Source organism: Papaver somniferum, unplaced genomic scaffold (assembly GCF_003573695.1).
Source record: "Papaver somniferum cultivar HN1 unplaced genomic scaffold, ASM357369v1 unplaced-scaffold_133, whole genome shotgun sequence".
Classification (NCBI taxonomy): domain Eukaryota; kingdom Viridiplantae; phylum Streptophyta; class Magnoliopsida; order Ranunculales; family Papaveraceae; genus Papaver; species Papaver somniferum.
In genome coordinates this window covers 7,319,285-7,340,193 of record NW_020622492.1, presented here as the reverse complement: position 1 = coordinate 7,340,193, position 20,909 = coordinate 7,319,285, and the positions used below count along the sequence as shown (strand labels likewise).

The following is a 20,909-nucleotide window of genomic DNA, read 5'->3' as shown; positions in this document are numbered from 1 at the left end:
TTTCGAGGATGATACCAAATCATCAAGAAAAGAAGGTTGGGCAGAAGTATGTTTACGGATTTAAGTTCCTTTGTCTCTATAGTCTATATCTCCTTCCTAAAGATTTAGGTGTGCACAAAAGTGGGGAATTAAAGTTTTTTAATCGACTTCTCCTACTGGATGTGAGTTAGAGAATCAATTGTTTAGTTTTATGGGAATGTAGGTTTATTGTTTTCGGTCGATCAAATTCTCCGCTTTGCTTCTGACTTTTGAGATAGGAAAAAGAGAACACGAAATGCATTATTTCTCAATTAAAGCTTGTATTCATAGAATCGACCACAACCATGGATTTATCAATTGGGAGGGAAATCAAGATCGCTCTTTATGTTGACTAACTTAGGCCAACTTTGTTTTATAATACAGAACAAAGAAACAGAAAAAAAATATCACCTAGATAGGATATAACTCGTGTCGTAACAGTACGACTCAATAATAAGTTATTTTATTGTGTACTGATTTTAACTTATACCATTCGTTTGCAGCGATTGTATAACGTGGCATTTCTAGTATTTTTTTTAATTGTCATGTATTTGAACCAAATTTATTTTATCATTAAAATGATCGACCAGATCTTCTTTGCTTTATAATGTTAATCGATTTGTGGCGACAAGTATTTCACAGAATATATTACTACTCAACATCACCCGCTACCACCATAAAATCACCTGATACCACTTCTTTCCCCCACCGCTACCGCTGCCACCCCCAGTTGGGCGTGCTTTTAATTTTTAATCACAAACGTCATATATAAAGTTTAGACTGAACAAACTTAAGTCATCAACTAATTATTCCATTATTTATTTATTTTTGTCACATTCTCTGTTATATTGTAATCAATTTTATTTTAACACTAAAAACCATGATTTATTCGACCAGGTACCATTTATAGTAGAGATACTATTTGGGTGATCCAACGGTCATGATCATATTGTCTTATATGATCTGGTACCAAAACCCAAACCAAAGCCTTTTGTCCCGGAGCAACTCCAGGATAGGCTAGGGACTATCTGGTAAAGAATTATCCCATAAAAGTGTGGAAAAAGTTTTTACGCCGTCTCGCCTTCCTAGAATCAACTTGCACAGAGGCAAGATAAAATCCTTGACACATTCTGTGCCTCGTTCGTTTTCGGTACAGAGGGTGCAGTAGTCATCATTTCAATAGGATTACGCATTCGCGACCATTAAAGCAATGTATCTACTTGCCCCATGTCCCGGATGCAGGGCTACGGGGGTGATTCCCCCTTCACAATCCTGCGAGCCGCAGAGCTACGAGGGGAGTCCCCCCTTCACAATTATACCATGATGGTTTACATGTTGACGGTTTACATAGTCCTACCAAAGAGGCAATCAAATGTAACATGGTCAGTTCATGTACCTCGTTCACATACCTCGTTCCCATGGGTCGTTTCTCTGCATGCAGTTCTGTCGAATGCCAACTCTTTTTCTAGGTTCGACTGAGGTCCCAATTGACCAGCTTCATGATTCTACATCATCCTGTTAAAGAGACAGTCGAAGACAAGAGGGTCAATTCACAGGCCTCGTGTACATACCTCGTTCACATGGATCGTTGTTCTCCACGCACTTCCGTCGAACGCGTGGAGATCATCCTGTTTAAATTACCTGGTACCATCATCGAATATTTGATTTTTTTCTTTATCAATTGTGCAAAAAACAACCAACAACATCTTTCACAATACAATTGCATATTTTATAAATACACAAAACAATTATTGTCCACTACTATTCACCAACACCCACCACCATAAAACCAGCCACCGCCACTATTTATTCCACCACCAGTTATGTTACCGCCTCCACCACTCACAAACACCCGCCACCATTCTACCATCCATTACTTCTTCCACTGCCACCATTTAGTAATACTCTGATTTTTAGTAAAATTAATTATTAATAAAAATATGTATTTATGAGATTAATTAAGGGGACATTTATTATAAACATTGATTAATCATTCATTATAAGCAATTATAAAACATTTATAATTGTTAAGTTGAACAAATTAACCACAACCGTAGATTTATCTTCTTCTTAGATAAATCTCAGTCACTCTTTATCTAGGTTAAGTTAGCCAAACTTTGCTTTGTATTCTTGATACACACATAAAAATTAGTCTGGTAGAGTCATAATACTTTTCAATTTATTATGTATGTAAGCCGAATTTTCAGTGGCTAACTCACATTTCTAAAATGAATATACATGTACCATTCCGAAGTGATGTCCGAACTATGGACCGTTGACCGGATTTTTGACCAAATCCAAACTATGTGAATCCGTATAATACTCATAAGTTTTCCGTCCCGAACTTCTCCTCGTATCCCGAATTACTAACTAGGATATGGCCCCGTAAGTGGATTTGAGGGTAAAATCACCACTGTTGGTAAGAGGCCATCTGTGAACATCCTCATCGGTCATTGTTAAATGAAAAAAAGATATAACTTGCACTGAAGAGGAGAAAATTATTGTTTAAAAGAGTATCATGAACTATAAAAGAGCTAACTCTAGTGTTCAACTGATTGAAAAGAAGTAGTGACATTTCAAGGGATCCAGTTATTAGCGAAAGCTGTGCTAAATCCAAAAGCTATTAGTCCTTGCAACGGAATGAAGAGGTAAATTGATGAAAATATTTAGAGCAGTTCCTATGGACTCAACAAACGTAAAGTTTGTTCATTTTGCTTCCACTATGGACTCAACAAACATGAAAAACGGATGGGCAAACCAACTAAATTGTTGGTTTGTTGAGTGAGACGGTAGAAAAGACGCGCGCTCGATGGTCAACCAGGAGGTTGAACTACAAACACGCAGATCACTATCACACACCCGCGGCTCTTCCTCACACGCCCGCGGCTCTTCCTCCCACGTCCAGTAGAAATCCTGATTCCCATAAATTACTTTACTACGTTTTTATTCCCTCTATCCTATTTTATCTCACTTAAATCTAATATTTTAAACTTTAAATTTATCTTACCAAATATTTTATATCAAAAAAAATAGTAGTGGGACCCTAAAAACCAGATTTGTTGATTTTGTCTGACTTATCATAGTGCAAAACCGTGTTTGTTCATCAAAGTGTCTCAACAAAATATCTTTTTTATTGATTGCCATATGAATTTCCTTTAGGCTCTAAAACTTTAGCCTAAATAGCTTCAAGATTTTTAATCATCCGCCAAGCTAGTAAATTCTTAAAACCCAATCCTCCAACTTAATTATTATAGTGTCCCTGGGAAAAGTTTAACAGACCAAGTAACACCACTAACTCTGAAATGTTAAGTAACACGTGCACAAACTCATAAATACGGAAATGGTGTCTAAGGCCTTAAACTCGACATGTCTAAGACCTTTGACAGAGTCGAGTGGTCATTCATGATTGACATTCTCAAATGCTTTGGCTTTTCAAATGTTTGGTGTGAGCTGATATACCAATGTATTAGCACCACTAACATTTCAATTTTTCTTAATGGATCCCCTTGTCCTTCGTTTAAACCAACTAGAGGTTTGTGGAAAGGGGACCCATTGTCCCCATATCTCTTTATCTTATGCATGGAATCATTTAGTAGATATCTTTTACATGTTGAAAACAACGGTATAATTCAAGGGGTAAGTATCAACAAAGAGATTCCAAGTGTCTCACACTTACTTTTTGCTGATGATTGCCTCATATTTGTCAAGGCTTCCCATGAACAAGCCAATAATTTGATGGGTTTGAACAGAGATTTCGGCAATATCTCTGGTCAAGTAATCAATTTATGACAAATCTGGATGTTTTTTTTAGTAAAAATGTCCATCCAGATATCGTTGTCTCACTTATTAATGATCCGCAGTTATGAAAATCTATCTTTCTTCTTCTTCACAGCTGAAACGACTTCGCATCCTCCTCTTAATCGAGTGAATTTCATGGCTTCAAGTATATCCCATATCAACATAAGATCCCCAACTTCTGCTCGTTTCCCATTCACAAATTTCACCCAAAATCCACCCACTTTAACCACTTACGTCTCTTCCCCTTGTTGGCTTCAGAAGAACTCGCCCTTGATGAATCTGCCAGTTCCATGACTAGCTCCTCAAACCTCATCAATTCAACACTGAAATCTGAAATCCACCCGAATTGTGTTTTTAAGAACCCTAAATCATCATCAACTGCTCCAATTTCATCCGACATCAGCACAATCATCACAACCCCATTAATTTCTGCTTTACTCAAATCAAAATACCAAATCTCATGAAGAACATCAGAACCCTAATTTAAGAAATTCCCAAATTGAATCAATAGAAAATGAAAAAGCATCAATTCATATATAAAGTTAACTACCCATTTCATGATTTAGTTTTCTTCATGTTGTTGTGGACTAATTTCTCCACAATTTCTCGAATCCTTTACCATATTCCTTCTTTATTGTTGTTTACATTGCAAACTCGTCGCTTATGTTCTGTTATAGTCTTCAAAATTGATTCGTCAAACCCTAACTCATCATTAGCAGACTCGAATTGGACTTCACCTAACCCTTTCAATCTTTTTCACAATCACCGAAACCAAATCATTCATTACCAACAGATGAAGATCCACTAGCAGAATCAAACCCTAACTTTACTCTTAACATCATGCAAACCCTAACTCACGTTTAGAGAAAATGAGTCTTTTTTGAGTTGGAGTAATTGAAAAGACGAGTTGTTGTCGTCGTTATTGTCCGAATGAAGGAGATGAGATAAGAAAAGGAAGGAAACAGTGAGAAAGATAGAGAAGAGTGAAGGAACTGTGGAGAAGCTGGAGTATAATAGGGTGTTTGAGTTTAGTAGGATAGTTAAGTAATTTGACCCAGTTTTGGACTAGATAAACGACGATTGACTCTATTATGCGGACCCAAGAGGTGAAAGTAAACCGTAAGAGCATTTTAAAAAGTTTGAAAAAGACAGGGACATTAATTTTATGGATATAAATCACCCAAGAAAAAAACAAGTAAATACGGACATTAATTTTATGGATATAAATCACCCAATAAAAAAACAAGTAAATAGGGACACAGTCTGAATCTCCCTCTCTCACCAAACACTTTCATGGCTCTTACGGGCTAAGTTTATACAAATACTAAATTCCAATTGACTACATCAATCAACTGCTTAGTTCATATATTACTACAGGTCTGTGATTCCTCCGTTCCTATGTTTTTATTTTCGATGGAAATTTAGATTGTGTCTTGTAATTCCTTAAATCAAGTAGTTCTTAAACAACTATTCTGTTATAAGCTTTGATTTTGTAGTTTTGTACAATTTTTCTGGGTTAATATGTCCATTTAATTTTTTAAACCATTCCTAAACCCTGAATGAATGTTAAGTGTTTCAAAAGATATAAGTGAAGCCTTTTAATATAACCTCTCTATGAGTTGTTTGCAGAAATGCCCGAGAGAAGAAAATACTGTTTTATCATTGAGTTGTTATAAATTGTTTTAATCTTTCCACTTTGGTCACAGCGGAGCAAAAAGAAATTAAGAAGGCGAGCGTGGTTGGCATAAACTGGACCCTGGCACAACTAAGGAGCATATTGAAATTTTGAATGTTGAGTAAGTCACACTGTTTATTTGTAACTGTTTATACATTCGAACCGTGGGGGCAACTGGAATTCTTCCTTTTATAGTATTACCTATGAAAAGAGAGGGATCTTAAAGTTTAAACAATTGTATACTTTGTTCCTTTTTCAAACTTGATATAGAGTTATAGACTTACTGTGAACAAATCAAAAAATAAATTGGGGTTGCATAGGTTTTCTTGGGACTCAAACCGATTAACTTACAGAGTATAAAGTGAGAAACCCAACCAAATTCATTAGCCATACTGTAAATCAGTTAGAGAAAACAGATTTTTGAGCTTGCTATAGTGATATGAGGATAAACATCGGGTCTAGTAGAATCAAGTTCAATTCTTTCAGTATTTCTTAATTTTATCTGAGCTTAAGCATACATATGATGTGATTCATCTGACAGGTGCATCATCCATGGCTAAAAGCAACAAAAAAAACAGTTCAAAGTTATAAAAAGGGATCTGAACCAGCATAAGCGGCTAGGTAACGTAAAGAATACAGACGATGCATGTACGCACACCTAGTTCTAGTTAAGGGATATTGTTAGTACTATTATCACCTGCAACCTTCCCTCGTTCAGTTGACATGTCCTTGTTCAGTTGACGTGCTACAGAGGTGACAGTCATTTCAATCTTTGATTTCATATTTGTGATGCATTGTTTCAGTATGTCGACATAGTTCTAATAGATTGCTGGGTATGTTGCAGTTACCAAACTCATGATCCTTAGTTAAGAATTTAGTCTTTCCGTTGCAGAAAAATGTTAAAATCATCAGCAGGAGATGACACTTTTACATAAGTAGGATGCAATGATAGTGACTCTACCTGTCGGTTTTGTCCGACTTTTACATCACTAGGATATTTAGTGAACCAAAGCTATAACAGGATTTTCACCAACCTGAGAAATTTATTTCGGCAGAGAAATATATTGACAAGGGTGTAATATGCTTGATGAGGAAATAAAGAGATGGGTTTCATAGGCTTTTAGTTGAGAATTAACCTCCATTGCTGTTGGTGATTTCCACTTTTAGGAGGATTGCAATAGCAAGTGAAGTTGAAGAAGAAGGAGAAATGGCTCTTGCTCCTGCTCTTTCAAATCAATTCTCAGCCAGACGCGTCCATCACTTCAACAGCTTCACCCAGCCATACGCGATCCTTAGACTCTCTTCCCCGTCTTCTTTTAAAATTCGTTCATCCGCTAAATCAATTCTTGCTGTTTCTGTCAAGGTTTGTCCCAACTCCATTTCAGTTTTAAATTATTTTATTTTATCTACATTTTAAGTACTACTATCTTCTGTTTCTCGTTTTCCCTGTCAGGAATTTATAGGCTTATTCTTTACTCAGGAAAATAACATTGGTGCCCTTGAGAGGAAAAAAAAGAAGAACTGGATGAATTTCACTAGCTTAAATTACTGGGTTGTTCGTGATTACTATCGTCTAGTTGACTCTGTGAATTCTCTAGAGCATCATATTCAGACTCTTTCTGATGCAGAGTTGGCTGCAAAAACCGAAGAATTTAGGCATCGTCTGGGACGTCAAGGGGAAACACTTGCTCAAATTCAATCTGAGGCCTTTGCTGTTGTTCGTGAAGCGGCCAAAAGGAAGCTAGGAATGCGCCATTTTGATGTTCAGATAATTGGTGGGGCAGTTCTTCATGATGGGTCCATTGCTGAGATGAAGACGGGTGAGGGTAAAACTCTGGTTTCTACCTTGGCAGCTTATCTAAATGCATTGACGGGTGAGGGCGTCCATGTGGTTACGGTCAATGATTACTTAGCCCAGCGTGATGCAGAGTGGATGGGCCGGGTACATCGTTTCCTCGGTCTATCGGTGGGTCTTATCCAGAGGGGGATGACTTCTGAAGAGAGGAGAGCAAACTACAACTGTGATATAACCTACACCAACAACTCTGAACTTGGTTTTGACTACCTTAGGGATAACCTTGCGGGTAGTAGAGGGCAACTGGTTATGCGATGGCCAAAGCCGTTCCATTTTGCAATAGTTGATGAAGTTGATTCAGTACTTATTGATGAAGGAAGGAATCCCTTGCTAATTAGTGGCGAGGCTAGTAAAGATGCCGCGCGCTATCCTGTTGCTGCCAAAGTGGCAGAACTTCTTGTACGAGGCCGTCATTACGATGTCGAACTCAAGGATAACTCAGTAAAGTTGACTGAGGAAGGGATTGCTCTTGCTGAAATGGCTCTTGAGACAAGTGACTTATGGGATGAAACTGATCCTTGGGCAAGATTTGTGATGAATGCTCTGAAGGCTAAAGAGTTCTACCGTCAGGATGTCCAGTACATTGTTAGAAATGGAAAGGCACTCATAATCAATGAACTCACAGGTAGAGTTGAAGAGAAACGGAGATGGTCTGAAGGGATTCACCAGGCTGTGGAGGCCAAAGAAGGTCTGAAGATCCAGGCAGATTCAGTTGTCGTGGCCCAAATCACCTATCAATCATTGTTTAAGCTTTATCCAAAACTTTCGGGGATGACTGGAACGGCAAAAACTGAAGAGAAGGAATTTCTGAAGATGTTCCAAATGCCTGTCATTGAAGTGCCAACAAACCTATCAAATATTCGTAAAGATTTACCTATTCAAGCTTTCGCAACTGCACGTGGGAAATGGGAAAATGTGCGCCAAGAAATTGAATACATGTTTGATCAGGGCCGTCCTGTTTTAGTCGGCACAACTAGCGTTGAAAATTCTGAATATTTGTCTGATCTGTTGAAGGAGACAAACATCCCCCACAATGTCTTAAATGCACGACCTAGATATGCCGCAAGGGAAGCCGAAGTTGTCGCCCAAGCAGGTAGAAAATTTGCTATCACTATATCTACTAATATGGCTGGCAGAGGCACAGACATAATCCTAGGGGGGAACCCAAAAATGCTGGCTAGAGAGGTTATTGAGGACAGTTTGCTATCATTTTTGACTCAAGAAGCTCCAGATGTTCATATAGATGGAGAGCCAATTTCCCAAAAGGGATTGTCTAAGATAAAAGTCGGACCATCATCATTAGCTTTGCTAGCCAAGACTGCTCTTATGGTTAAGTACGTACGAAGAAGCGAAGGAAAAAGCTGGACATATCAAGAGGCAAAATCCTTAATCTCGGAGTCCATACAGTTGAGTCAGTCAACTGGTAGGCAAGAGCTCGAAAAAATTCTAGCGGAGGAGTTGGAAATGTATCCTCTCAGTCCTACTATAGCATATGCTTATACTTTGGTTTTGAATGATTGCGAAGAACATAGTTTGATAGAAGGGTCTGAGGTTAAGAGGTTGGGGGGGCTCCATGTGATTGGTACCTCTTTACATGAGTCACGAAGAATAGATAACCAGCTCCGAGGGAGAGCTGGTAGACAAGGAGATCCTGGATCAACAAGGTTTATGGTGAGCTTACAGGATGAAATGTTTCAGAAATTCAATTTCACTGAGTGGGCTGTCAAACTCATATCAAGGATTACAAGTAATGAGGATATACCAATTGAGGGTGATTACATCCTCAAACAGCTTTTGGGGCTGCAAATAAATGCTGAGAAGTACTTCTTCGGCATAAGGAAGAGCCTTGTTGAATTTGATGAAGTATTAGAGGTACAAAGGAAGCATGTCTATAACCTTAGGCAATCAATTTTAGCAGGTGATTCAGAAAGTTGTTCTCAACACATATTCCAGTACATGCAAGCAGTTGCAGATGAAGTCGTCTTTGGAAACACTGATCCACTTAGGCATCCAAGTAGCTGGAGTCTGGGTAAGCTGTTGAATGAGCTCAATGTAATTACAGGGGAGACATTTGCTGATATGTTTGAAGGGATAACTGAGGAAGCTTTATTGGCGTCATTAGAACAGCCGTATGACCTAAAATCTGTTGAAATTGACAACTTTTCCCTTGTGAACATGCCCATACCTCCAAGTGCATTTCGAGGAGTGCGTAGGAAGAGCTCTTCCTTAAGACGTTGGCTCCTAATATGCACTGATGAGTCGTCAAAGAGTGGACCTTATCAGGTAACTTGTAATCTTGTGCGCAAGTACCTTGGGGACGTTCTGATCGGTTCTTATCTAGACGCCGTGCAAGAATCCGGTTACAACGACGTTTACATAAAAGAAATTGAGAAGGCAGTGCTTGTGAAGACTCTTGATTGTTTCTGGAGAGATCATCTTATAAACATGAACAGGCTAAGCTCAGCAGTAAATGTGCGGAGTTTTGGGCATAGAAATCCACTCGAGGAATACAAGATTGATGGATGTCGGTTCTTCATCTCAATGCTCAGTGCTATCCGTAGATTGACTGTTGAATCGCTTTTACGATATTGGTCATCCCCAACTGAATCAGATGACTTATTTGTTTCATAAATGAATGCTCCGTACCCAATCAAGTTAGTTACACTGGTAGGTCGTTCCTTTGATTTTGTTCGTTTCGTATTAATTATTAATATATTATTAATTGCTGTAAGATGGATGCAAGCGGAAATTCATGACTGAAATAGAGTCGAAAATTTAGCAGATGTCAAGATCCAGGCAAAATTGTTAACCACTTGACACGTTACATGACCAATTAACTAAAACAGACAGTAACCGTGGTCAGAGCACCCAACTTTAGACAAGACACGTATATGTACACCTATCATTTCGAGGTGACACGCGTATCAATAACTTATAGTCACACAATCATCCATGAGTGGCTATGGCTATATATGACAGAAACCCTTCCACGGTTTACTGGTACTAGTCTCTTGGATTTTGATTGGTCTCCGAATCAAAAGGTTGTTGCAACGTTCATCCAGCTAGTTTAATCAGTAGCCGATACATAGAGATACAACAAATGGCTATTAGTAGTGAATTAGGTCATGAAGAGCCTCCGATCGTATCTCGACTCGACAGGCTCGACAACATGGTACTGAAAACATTTTTTTCTCGTAATTTACTTTTTTAGTCAATTTGTTGTCGTTAATTATATTTGTTTGATTTTGTAATGCAGCTGAGACACTTGGAGGAAATGAGAGGAAGGGGATTTTGTTATACTAATAGTGGTTCACCAGCAAGGAGTTCTTGTACGTCCACTACACCATCAAATTGTAGTACTCCGAGAGCAGGTGGTGGGGGATCAGGGAGGTTATCATTTCTAGCAACAACGACAGCAAAACATAACTCATCGCCATCATCATCAACTTCATCATCCGTTGATTCCACACCCTGCAAGAGTAGTCTTGAGAAACATTGTCGACCTATTGATGATGTTATAATGGAAACACAACTCAAAGGCAATCTTATTGACCGTCTTGTCCATGTCGAAGACCGTCTGTTTAAGGTAATACTATAACTTTGTAAGCACCACTGGTAGTTAAATCTACGAATATACCAACACAATTTGATTTCAGCTGCTACACATGTTCAAAACGAAATCTAACAATTAGTTGTTATGCAGTTGTGTTCGCAGGTAGAGGAAGAGATGAGAGAAATGACGCCTACAAAGAGTGATGGCACCAAAAAGAAGAAGACCGGGTTTTTTCATCATCATGGGAAAGAAGAAGATGAGGAAGGTCATCATCACGAGCACAAAAGTGCGTTGAAACAATTTGTAAAATCATGTGTTAAGGGTGGAAAAACGAAAACCAAAAAGCGCACTTAATAACTCAACCATGTATCATGTAAAATAGGTTGGTTTGTTGATGTTTCCCCCTTTACGCCTCTCTTTTAGTGGCTTGTGTAAGATGCTCTCAAACTATGAGAATTTAGTAAACGGGCTTCAGTTGTCAATGCTTCCCTACCGAGGTGATGATTACTTTGGCCTCAGTGATGTTACTATGTATGTATGTATGTATGATTATTGTATGAGCGTCAACATTTAGGGACATTCGTGTTCTTTTCTTCTTTTAGAAAAAAGAGGATTTTCCTGAAGATTATATTGGTAAAAAAGATCCATACTCACCTCCTCATAAGGAGAGAGTCTCGATACGGAAAATTAGAATTGCCCATACATGAAGAATTGTGTTCAACGTAAACCAAAATTAGTATTGCTACTCGTGGGACGGTGGGAGTATATGCAGAGGCCAGAGAGCAAAGACATAAGATCAGTAGAGATTTTCAAAACACAACTAAGTTTGGTATTAACTTTAAAGTTTTTTTGTTTGTTTGTTTTTTGATCGGTAAAGAAAATATATATCAAGAGGAAAGGCAATTTACAACGCAGCGTAGCTACAGCCACCCAACACAGACAGGGGAGAAAGACAGGGGAAGAACAACAATCAAAGTACAAATGTAAACCAAAATTTCAGTTTTTTTTGCAACAAAAGAGAGTCGCAAGATATACAGAGTACGGAAACAAAATATACAAGATCCATGTATGAGAAGATTACTACGAGGACAATATTTTGTAACACCCTCCCTCAAACTCAAGATGGTGCAGAGCACATGTTGAGTAGTTTGGAAGTCAAAAACTTTAGTCGAGCTGACAAAAGATCAGCAAGTTGCAACTCTGAAGGAACAAAGGGCAAGACTATAGTCTGTTGCTTGAAGTGATGGCGTACAAAGTGACAATCAATCTCAATGTGCTTTGGAACAAAGGGCAAGACTATAGTCTGTTGCTTGAAGTGATGGCGTACAAAGTGACAATCAATCTCAATGTGCTTTGTAGGTTCACGGAAAACATCATTATGTGCAATGTGAATAGCAGTCTCGTTGTCACGGTATAATGGAGTTGGTTATGATAAATGAACTCCCATATCTTCAAGAAGCCACCTCATCCAAACAATCTCAGAGGTTGAATGTGCAAGAGCTCGATACTCAGCCTCATCACTAGAACGAGAAACTACAGTTCGTTTCTTACTACGCCAAGAGATCAAGGAGTTACCTAGGAAAAAGCAATATCCTGTTGTTGAACGTCTATCTGTGACATCACCAGCCCAATCTGAATCTGAATATGCACGAAGACAAAGATCAGAGATGCATGAGAACTTAATACCTTGATACAAGGTGCCTTTGATATATCATAAAATCCTGAGTACTGCTGCATAATGAGTGGACCTTGGAGATGACATATGCTGACTAACTATATGAACTGCATGGCTGATATCTGGTCGTGTAATAGTCAAGTAATTAAGATTTCCCACAAGCTGACGATACAATGTAGGATTGGAAAAGATTTTTCCATCAAAAGGGTTGAGCTTTACATTTAGTTCAAGAGGTGTATCTGCAGTTTTGTTATCTGTTAACCCAACACGTTGTAGAATCTCAGAGGCATATTTTACTTGTGAAATAAAACAACCATCTGATGACTTATCAACCTCTATACCAAGAAAATATCGTAAAGGACCAGATCTTTCATTTCGAAACATGAACTGAGATGCAGTTTAAGAGCAGTAATTTCTTCAATATCATTTCCTGTGATGCCATACCATCTACGTATAATAGAAGAATAACCATACCTTTCTTAGTTGATCGGGTAAACATAGCTGAATCATATGCACTTTGAGTGAATCCGAACTGAAGAATGGCATTGGAAAACTTCTCAAACCAAGCACGTGGTGCTTGTTTAAGTCCATAAAGTCTTTACGGAGCTTACAAACTTGATTTGGAGATTGAGGCATTGCAGGTGGAGGTCTCATATACACTTCTTATTGAAGATCTCCATAAAGAAAGGCGTTCTTGACATCCATTTGATGAAGATCCCAGTTACGTGCAACAGCAACAACAAGGAGAGTATGAATTGTAATCATACGAGCAACATGAGAAAATGTTTCTTCGTAATCTTTACCATATTCTTGAGTAAATCCCTGAGCAACCAACCAAGATTTGCATCGAACTACTTTGCCTTCTGAATTAGTTTTCATCTTGTACACCCATTTACTTCCAATAAAAGATTTCTCTAGTGGTAAATCAACCATATCCCATGTATTAGCTCCCTTGTGCGCAGGCAACTCTTCTCCCATAGAAGTTTGCCAGACTGGACTTAAAGATGCCTCCATGTAAGATTTTGGTTCATGTATAGATAACATGGATGATAAAGAACAGTGATAAACTGCAAACCTGGCTGGTGATCGACGAGTACGTGGAAGTAGAGCATCACTTTCAGAAAAAAGATCCCCTTCTGGAGAAGCAATGTCAGAATTGTCCATAGAATGGTAATGTAGAGTTTCGAAACTTTCAAGAGGAGTGAATTCTGTGGTGGTGGATGGAGTAGTTGTTGGATGAGAAGTAGGTAGAGACACATCTTCAAAAGGATCTAGATATGTAAACTGTTCTAGAGTAGATAACTTACTGCTAGGAAGAGACCAAAAAGGTATATTTTCCCAGAATGTAACATGTCGAGAAATATATAATATTCGACTCTCTGGATCGTAACAATGATAACCTTTTTTGTTCAATACCATAACCTAGAAACACACAAATAACATTCTTTTTGCTGAGTTTGTTTCGTTCTCGTTCTGTGATAAGAACAAAACATGTTGAACCAAAGACACAAAGCTCAGAATAATTAGGTTTCTTACCATTCATAAGGTGATATTCCTCCTATGATTATAGATGGAATGCGATTTATTGTGTAAACTGCAGTAAGAACTGACCCACCCCAAAATTAGATGGAACTGATGCTGAAAGAAATTGGGTTCTAGCTGTCTCTATGATGTGACGATGTTTTCTTTTTGCTATACCATTTTTCTCTGGAGTTTCAGTACAAGATAATTGAAGGAGAGTACCTTTTGTTTTAAGAAAATCTTTCAAAGGAGTTGATATGTATTCACCTCCTTGATCAGCACGAAAAGTTTTGATGGATTTTCTAAATTGAGTTTTGATCATTCTAGAGAAATTTGTGTATATTTTCAAAAATTCTGACCTAGAACTGAAAAGGTATAACCATGTAAAATGAGAAAAATCATCAATGAAGATAACATAATATAAAGCCCCTCTCTTAGAGGCAATGAGAGGTTTTCCCCATACATCTGAATGAATAAGATCAAAGGGTTCAGCTGAATGAGTATTACTATTATTAAAAGGAAGTGCAGGTTGTTTACCCAACTTACATGAAATGCAATGAGGTTCTTTATCAACCTAAGTTGTTCCTAATAATCCTTTATTGATCATATATGTAAGACGAGAAAAAGAGACATGTCCTAGCTTAGAGTGCCAAGACATAAATGGAGACACAGTAGAAGGAAAGAAGTTTGAAGTTGCAGCACTAAGTTCATTCTTTGACTGTTGGGAAATAATGAGTGTTTCAAGAAGATATAGTCTACCAACTCTACGGCCTATCCCAACAAGCTTCTCTATCCTGGGATCCTGTATTACACAACCAAAGGAGAAGAAATAAATGTTAAGACCCTGATTACACAGTTTCCAAATTGATATAAGATTCATCTTGATCTTTGGAACAAGTAACACATCAGATATATGTATTTTTTCTGAGACTTTAACCTGACCAATATGACTAGCAGCTATTTCAGATCCATATGCAATTATGATGTTAAGTGTAACAATAAGATGTTTATTTTCAAATACATTAGAATTGAATGTCATATGATTTGAAGCACCTGAGTCAAGAAATCAACCATTTGAAAAGGTACCTGTGAGGACTGAGAAAGCAGATGTTGTTGTAGAGTTATTATTACCAATTGCAAGGGGTTGTTTGAGCATCTCTTGAATATCAACAAGATTATTTGATGTAGATGATGATGATTCATGGATTCTTTCTAATGCAGGTATTGCAAGAATGGATGGTACATGTGTGTATGCAGTGCCATTTAGCCTTCTTATTTCTCTCGTGTTTCTTGAAGATGAAGATGTACAGTTTCCTACTGTATGACCAGGTTCTTTACAGTAATTGCATTGAATCTGAGAGTTTGATCCTTGATGGGTTGGAGCTTGAGAGGTTGATGTTTGTGACACACTCTGTGTTGATGGTAAAGTGCAGTTCTTGTCCAAGTGACCAGGTTTCTTGCAGTTATTAAAACTTGCACGTGAAGGAACTACAAACACAGGAGGTATCTCAGGATTGATCTGTGTTCGAGTTTCTTCAGTAATAAGTTCAGATAATGCAGCTTATACAGTATGGAGAGGTGATCGATGAAGTATTGAAGCTCTTACAGTCTCAAAATCATCTCTTAATGTCATTAGTAGTTGAACCAGTCGTGCTCTTCTCTGTATTTCTGCCATAACTCGATATCTACAGTCCAATTTGGTTCCATAAGTGCTAGTTGATTCCATATAATTGACATCTCAGAATGGAAGTCTGAGATTGACTGATCCACCTGCTGCTTCATAGATCGAATATATTGTTCTAGTTTGTAACGTTGAGCAAAGTTGATTTGGGTATATATTCTTGAAAGAAACTCCCATGCTTCTTTGGAAGTTTAAAAACCAGTGAGTTGCATACTTATGGAGGTGATTACTGTATTGCTTATCCATGTCAGAATCTTGTGATTATTGATCTCCCAGTCTTTAGCGCTTTCTCCTTCAGTTTCTTTGTCTTTGCTGCTAGGCTCAACTTCTTTATCTTTAATGATAATACCAGTCGTAATAATAGCACTAGGATTTTTGGCTTCACCATCAATATATTTCCACATAGCTTTTCCTTTGAGGAAACTCCTTATAAGGATGGACCAATGATTATTGTTTGTTCCATCAAACTATATGGTAATAGGTTGATAATCTTCACACGATATATTAAACGATAACATGGAAGGATTTTGGATAGTAGGGTTTGGGTTTTACGATCTAAACACAAATTAGACATAGATGGAACGGATTGATAGGAATTTATGTTGTTGTTGTTTTTGTTTGTTATTGCAGCGGAAGATGGGTTGTTAGATCTTGCCAGGGTATGATGCCATGACAAATATTGTCATGACATGTATATTCTTAATGATAAAATTGTATTCAACGTAAAAAAAAGAGATACAATACATCTGTTCTTATATACAAGAAACAGAGAGATCAAAAGAGAAATAAGATATACAAAGTAAGGAAACAAAATATACAAGATATACATGCCATGTATGAGAAGATTATTATCAGGACAATATCTTTTAACAGTGTGAAATCAATAGATTCACAAAAACAGAGGAAAAACAAGAGAGCAATAACTCTACAATATTATACCATCGTGATGTTGACCGAATATCTCTCTCTCCTCTCCGAATTTTGTGGAGCTTTTCCAACGGCGATTCCTTCAAAGAACTCAGCCTTCTTCTCGTTTCAATCCTAGGATTTATCCAGTTTAGAAGTGTGCTATTTTGAACTTCTCTGGCGTCTTCTCTCCTCTCCGACTTTTGTGGAGCTTTTCCAATGGGGATTCCTTCCAAGAACTCAGCCTTCTTCTCGTTTCAATCCTAGGATTGATCCAGTTTAGAAGTGTGCTATTCTGAACTTCTCCGCCGTCCAAGGATGTACCTATGATCCTTCCCCTTGGGGCCGAGATTTATTGGGTAGTAGAGTTCTTCGTTGCCATTAACTTTACTGTGTTTTTATTTTTTATTCATGAAGGTCAATCAAATACCTCCGTTGCATCGTCATTCGAAATACTTTTATGTTTTCTGGACTGTCTCGGGTTTAAAATGCACAGAGAAGTTTAAAAAGGTTTCAAATAACATTGTGTTACCAGGACTAGCGTTGCCATGGTTTTTTGCAACTTTGATAATAGCGCTGTATGGAGATTTTGGTGTGGGCAAAGTATGGTCGAAAATATTTAATGAAACAGTGATTCAGATTCATTGGTTAGAAAATTCCTATGGAAGTTTTTTAAGGGTTGATGAGATTTCTCCATCTTCTTATCCAAGATGTTTCATATGTATTCCATATGGTAGATCCGGTGATTATTGGAAAAGATTTTTGGATTCATTAAATCCTGACTAATTTTCTTAAAAGTAGATTTCTGATGAACCATGTGAAGATTTCAGTCCTAATGATAAAAAAATTCCTCATCTCTCTTCTACGCTTTCTGAAGAATTTGTTTTTTATCGTTTTGCTTTAGCAATTGAAATTCATTCTTCGCATGCGGGATGGAATAAAATTGAGTTAGTTGTTCAGGAAAACTCAAATAGAATACGAAGTTAAACATCAGGTGCATTCATCGCAAACTGGGTTTCGTTTATGCATATTCTGAAGCATCTTATAGTCTTTTCAAAAAGGAGCAGTAATTTACTCTGGGTAAAACCAAAGTTTTAATCAGACATTGGAAGATTGAAGACGCCTGTATTGGTAAAGAGATTCATCCAGATAATGAATTCTGGATGGGAATTAGAGGATTTCCTTTTCATCTTTGGAATACTCAGTCCTTTAAAAAGATCTGTCAATCGTGGGGTAATCTCGTTTCAGTCCACAGTTCTTCTGAAAGTTTCTCAAAACTTAACAAATGTTTAATTAAGGTGAAGGCCAATTTGGGAGGAATTCTGGCAGCTGTGTGTTTCCATGGATTTTGGTTAAATATTGAATTGATTCATAATCCTCAACTCTATCTTTTTAACCATAAACCAAAACTAAGATCAACAATTATTAAGATTAGTGATCAAGATCATGAGCAAGACGAAGACCATGAAACGAATTTCCAGGATGAAAATCTCTCAGCATCTGCATGTCATAATTTTCATCCTAAAGATCATACTATGAATTTTTCAAATTCAAATTCTTCTGCTACGTCAAATCAGGCGCTAAAAAAGCTTAATAAAGTTTGGAGAAGGGTGAACGAACTGCAGTTATGGGCTAACCAACTTGATAAAGGCAAGTCTACTACTGATAACAGTTCAGATGAAATCGAAAATGGGGTCTCAATCCCATGGGTAACAGTTAGAAGAAAAAAGTCGGGTTCGGGTCATTATATGGGCCAGATGGGGAGAGTGGTACCTAAGAATAAGGGTATCGGCTTTACACCAAAGGGTGGGACTCCTTCTCATGACCCGAGGGATAATTCGGATCTTGTTATGGGCCTGATGGGGAGAGTGATATCTAATAGTGCGGTTTTAGACCTAGATATTGGCTCTGCATCGGATAAGAGTGGACCTGCCGCCCATGATCTGAATTCTTCTGAACCAATTAATAATTTTTCTTTAAGTTCAAATTTGAATTCTTCATACTCTATTGGTCACTGTATATAAACGTTACATGATCAGGCACAAAATTCAGATTTGTCACAACCCTTGATTGTATTATATTCTTTAAATCCCGTCAGATTCAAATAATACTGAGTTGAATGCTATGGAGAAGCAAAGAATTTTAATACATATTTGGGAATCAATACTAATCATCCAAATGCTACTGTGATTTGTGTGGAGCTGGTAGATAGAACTTCAAAGGAGTTGGTAGATCTGGAAATTCAAATTATGGAAGATGATGATGGCTTATGTCAATTTGATTTGGAAGATAAAATCATTGAAAATAGGAGCAGATAATGATGGTAAGATTGATGCTCTTAATAATGAAATGAGTATGGAGAATTTGGAGTTGGATGAGGTTTTTAACCCTATTGCTTCTAGGGACACCTTTGTTTCTTAATGGAGCACCAAATTCTAAGCTAGAACATAAGGGGTTTGGGTCAAGACTCAAAGACAGTTGCTATTAAATCAGCAATTCCTAAGCATAATCCTACAATTTGCACTATTGAAGAAATTAAAACAGAAATGGTGGATGATTCCCTCATCAGGTCTTTATGGGGCAGCAATATGTAATTACATTTTTTTGGCTTCTAAAGGTTCTTCTGGTGGTATTATTGTCATGTGGAAGGAAGGTATTCTGGTGATGGAGGATCATTTAATTGGAGCTTTTTCAATTTCTATAAAATTTAAGAATGTGCTTGATGATTTTACTTGGATTTTCACTTCAGTGTATGGGGCTTCAGATGCTGGTTATTACAGGCAATATTGGCAAGAACTAAGAGATATTAGACTAGTTTATGATGATCCTTGGCTCATTGGAGGTGATTTTAATGCCATTTTAAACACTGATGAAAGAAATGTTCCATGGGGTGGAGCTGCAAACATAAATTCTTTCAATGCTTATGTTCATAAATTCTCCTTAATTGATCTCCCTATGGCTGGTAGGATATCTACATAGACTATTTCCCAACATCCTCCTATATTGATCAGGTTAGACAAATTTCTCTTTGTCCTGATTTCACCAGTCACTGTCACTCTCCTATGCAAGTAAGGCTAAGAAGGCATATTTCTGATCATGCACCCATTACGTTACATTGCAATTTTGGAGATAAGCTAAAGTCTCATTTCAGACTAGATAATTTTAATCTGCATCATCTTGATTTTCTCAATAATTTAAGATTGTGGTGGGATAATTGATCATTTTCTGGAACTCCTAGTTTTGTTTTTTCCAAGAAGTTGCAGGGCCTAATTTTTTTTATAAAAAGTTGGAAAAAACAAACTTTTGGGAATTTATATTCTCAAATTGAGAATTTAGAACTTGTGATTGATGTGCTGGATAATTTGGAGGAGGTGGCTACTTTGACTGATGCTGAAGTTATAAAATGGGAACATGCAAAATTACTACATGCTTCTTTATCTTTGAATGTGGCAAGGAGAGCTTCTCAAAGAGCTAAAGAGAAATGGGTAAAAGATGATGAAAAGAATTCAGCCTACTTAAACCAAATAGCTAATGTCAAGTATAAACTTAATAGAATTAACTGCCTCAAGATAGATAGTTCTGTTAGAGCACTGCTCGGTCGAACTCGCAAGCGTTGCTATCTCAAGCTTGTTGTCAAGTTTAGTTGCCAAAACTATAAGTCATGATTTCTAGTCTACTTATATCTAAGTCTCGGATTAGGATAGAAAAGTATAGTTGAGCTTTAGACTTCACGAAGTTCATCGATTGAAGACGAAGAACTACTAAGGGGAGCTTGTGGAACTTCATAAACAAAATGTATGTGGAGACTTGAGCTCATATATCACTCAAAAGTCTATCTACTCTGTAGCACCCCCAAATCTAGCAGCTGATTAATCCAAGAGATTAACTAAATACAGAGGCACTAAGAATCTAAATCATATACTTAAGCATTCAATAAGAAATCTGCTACAAAACTTAAACCACAAACAAGTCCGGCTCTGAAATATAAATATACAAGAAATCCTCTCAAATGATATATATAAAATAGTCATTTGGTTTACAAATAGAATATACCCTTGAAGCTTTCGCTGCGCAACTCTGACCTGTCTCTGAAACTGAAAGTGGGAAAAGGGTGAGCGCATCATCTCTAGAAGGGGTGCCCAGCAGGAATACCATTTAACTTTAAAGAAATCATGAGCAAGATTTGGAAAACAATATATGTTTTCTCAAACATCAAAGTGACTAAGT

The 20,909-nt window shown here is 37.4% G+C and overlaps 3 protein-coding genes across 7 annotated transcripts; 2 read left to right on the top strand and 1 right to left on the bottom strand.

The window, feature by feature from the left end:
• The first annotated feature begins 5,059 nt into the window (after positions 1 to 5,059).
• Positions 5,060 to 10,144, top strand: LOC113333699 (protein translocase subunit SECA2, chloroplastic-like). 5 transcript variants are annotated; one of them, XM_026580129.1, is made up of 6 exons: positions 5,060 to 5,193; positions 5,523 to 5,612; positions 6,033 to 6,244; positions 6,659 to 6,854; positions 6,945 to 10,013; positions 10,129 to 10,144. In XM_026580129.1, exons 4-5 carry the CDS (start codon positions 6,699 to 6,701, stop codon positions 9,975 to 9,977), a joined length of 3,189 nt encoding a protein of 1,062 aa, XP_026435914.1. In that variant the 5' UTR covers positions 5,060 to 5,193; positions 5,523 to 5,612; positions 6,033 to 6,244; positions 6,659 to 6,698; the 3' UTR covers positions 9,978 to 10,013; positions 10,129 to 10,144. The 5 variants fall into 5 exon arrangements, with proteins under 5 accessions (XP_026435914.1, XP_026435915.1, XP_026435917.1 ...); XM_026580130.1 differs by lacking the exon at positions 10,129 to 10,144 and having other exon boundaries at positions 6,033 to 6,112; positions 6,945 to 10,127; XM_026580132.1 differs by lacking the exon at positions 10,129 to 10,144 and having other exon boundaries at positions 6,972 to 10,127.
• A 130-nt stretch (positions 10,145 to 10,274) lies between these two features.
• Positions 10,275 to 11,433, top strand: LOC113333700. The gene is made up of 3 exons (XM_026580133.1): positions 10,275 to 10,518; positions 10,603 to 10,932; positions 11,050 to 11,433. The coding sequence occupies exons 1-3, from the start codon at positions 10,447 to 10,449 to the stop codon at positions 11,251 to 11,253; spliced, it is 606 nt and encodes a 201-aa protein (XP_026435918.1). The 5' UTR covers positions 10,275 to 10,446; the 3' UTR covers positions 11,254 to 11,433.
• An 892-nt stretch (positions 11,434 to 12,325) lies between these two features.
• LOC113333582 (uncharacterized mitochondrial protein AtMg00810-like) lies at positions 12,326 to 13,228 on the bottom strand. The gene is made up of 3 exons (XM_026580008.1): positions 13,049 to 13,228; positions 12,670 to 12,961; positions 12,326 to 12,537 (listed from the first exon to the last, which is right to left on the bottom strand). Exons 1-3 carry the CDS (start codon positions 13,226 to 13,228, stop codon positions 12,326 to 12,328), a joined length of 684 nt encoding a protein of 227 aa, XP_026435793.1.
• Between the last annotated feature and the right edge of the window lie 7,681 nt (positions 13,229 to 20,909).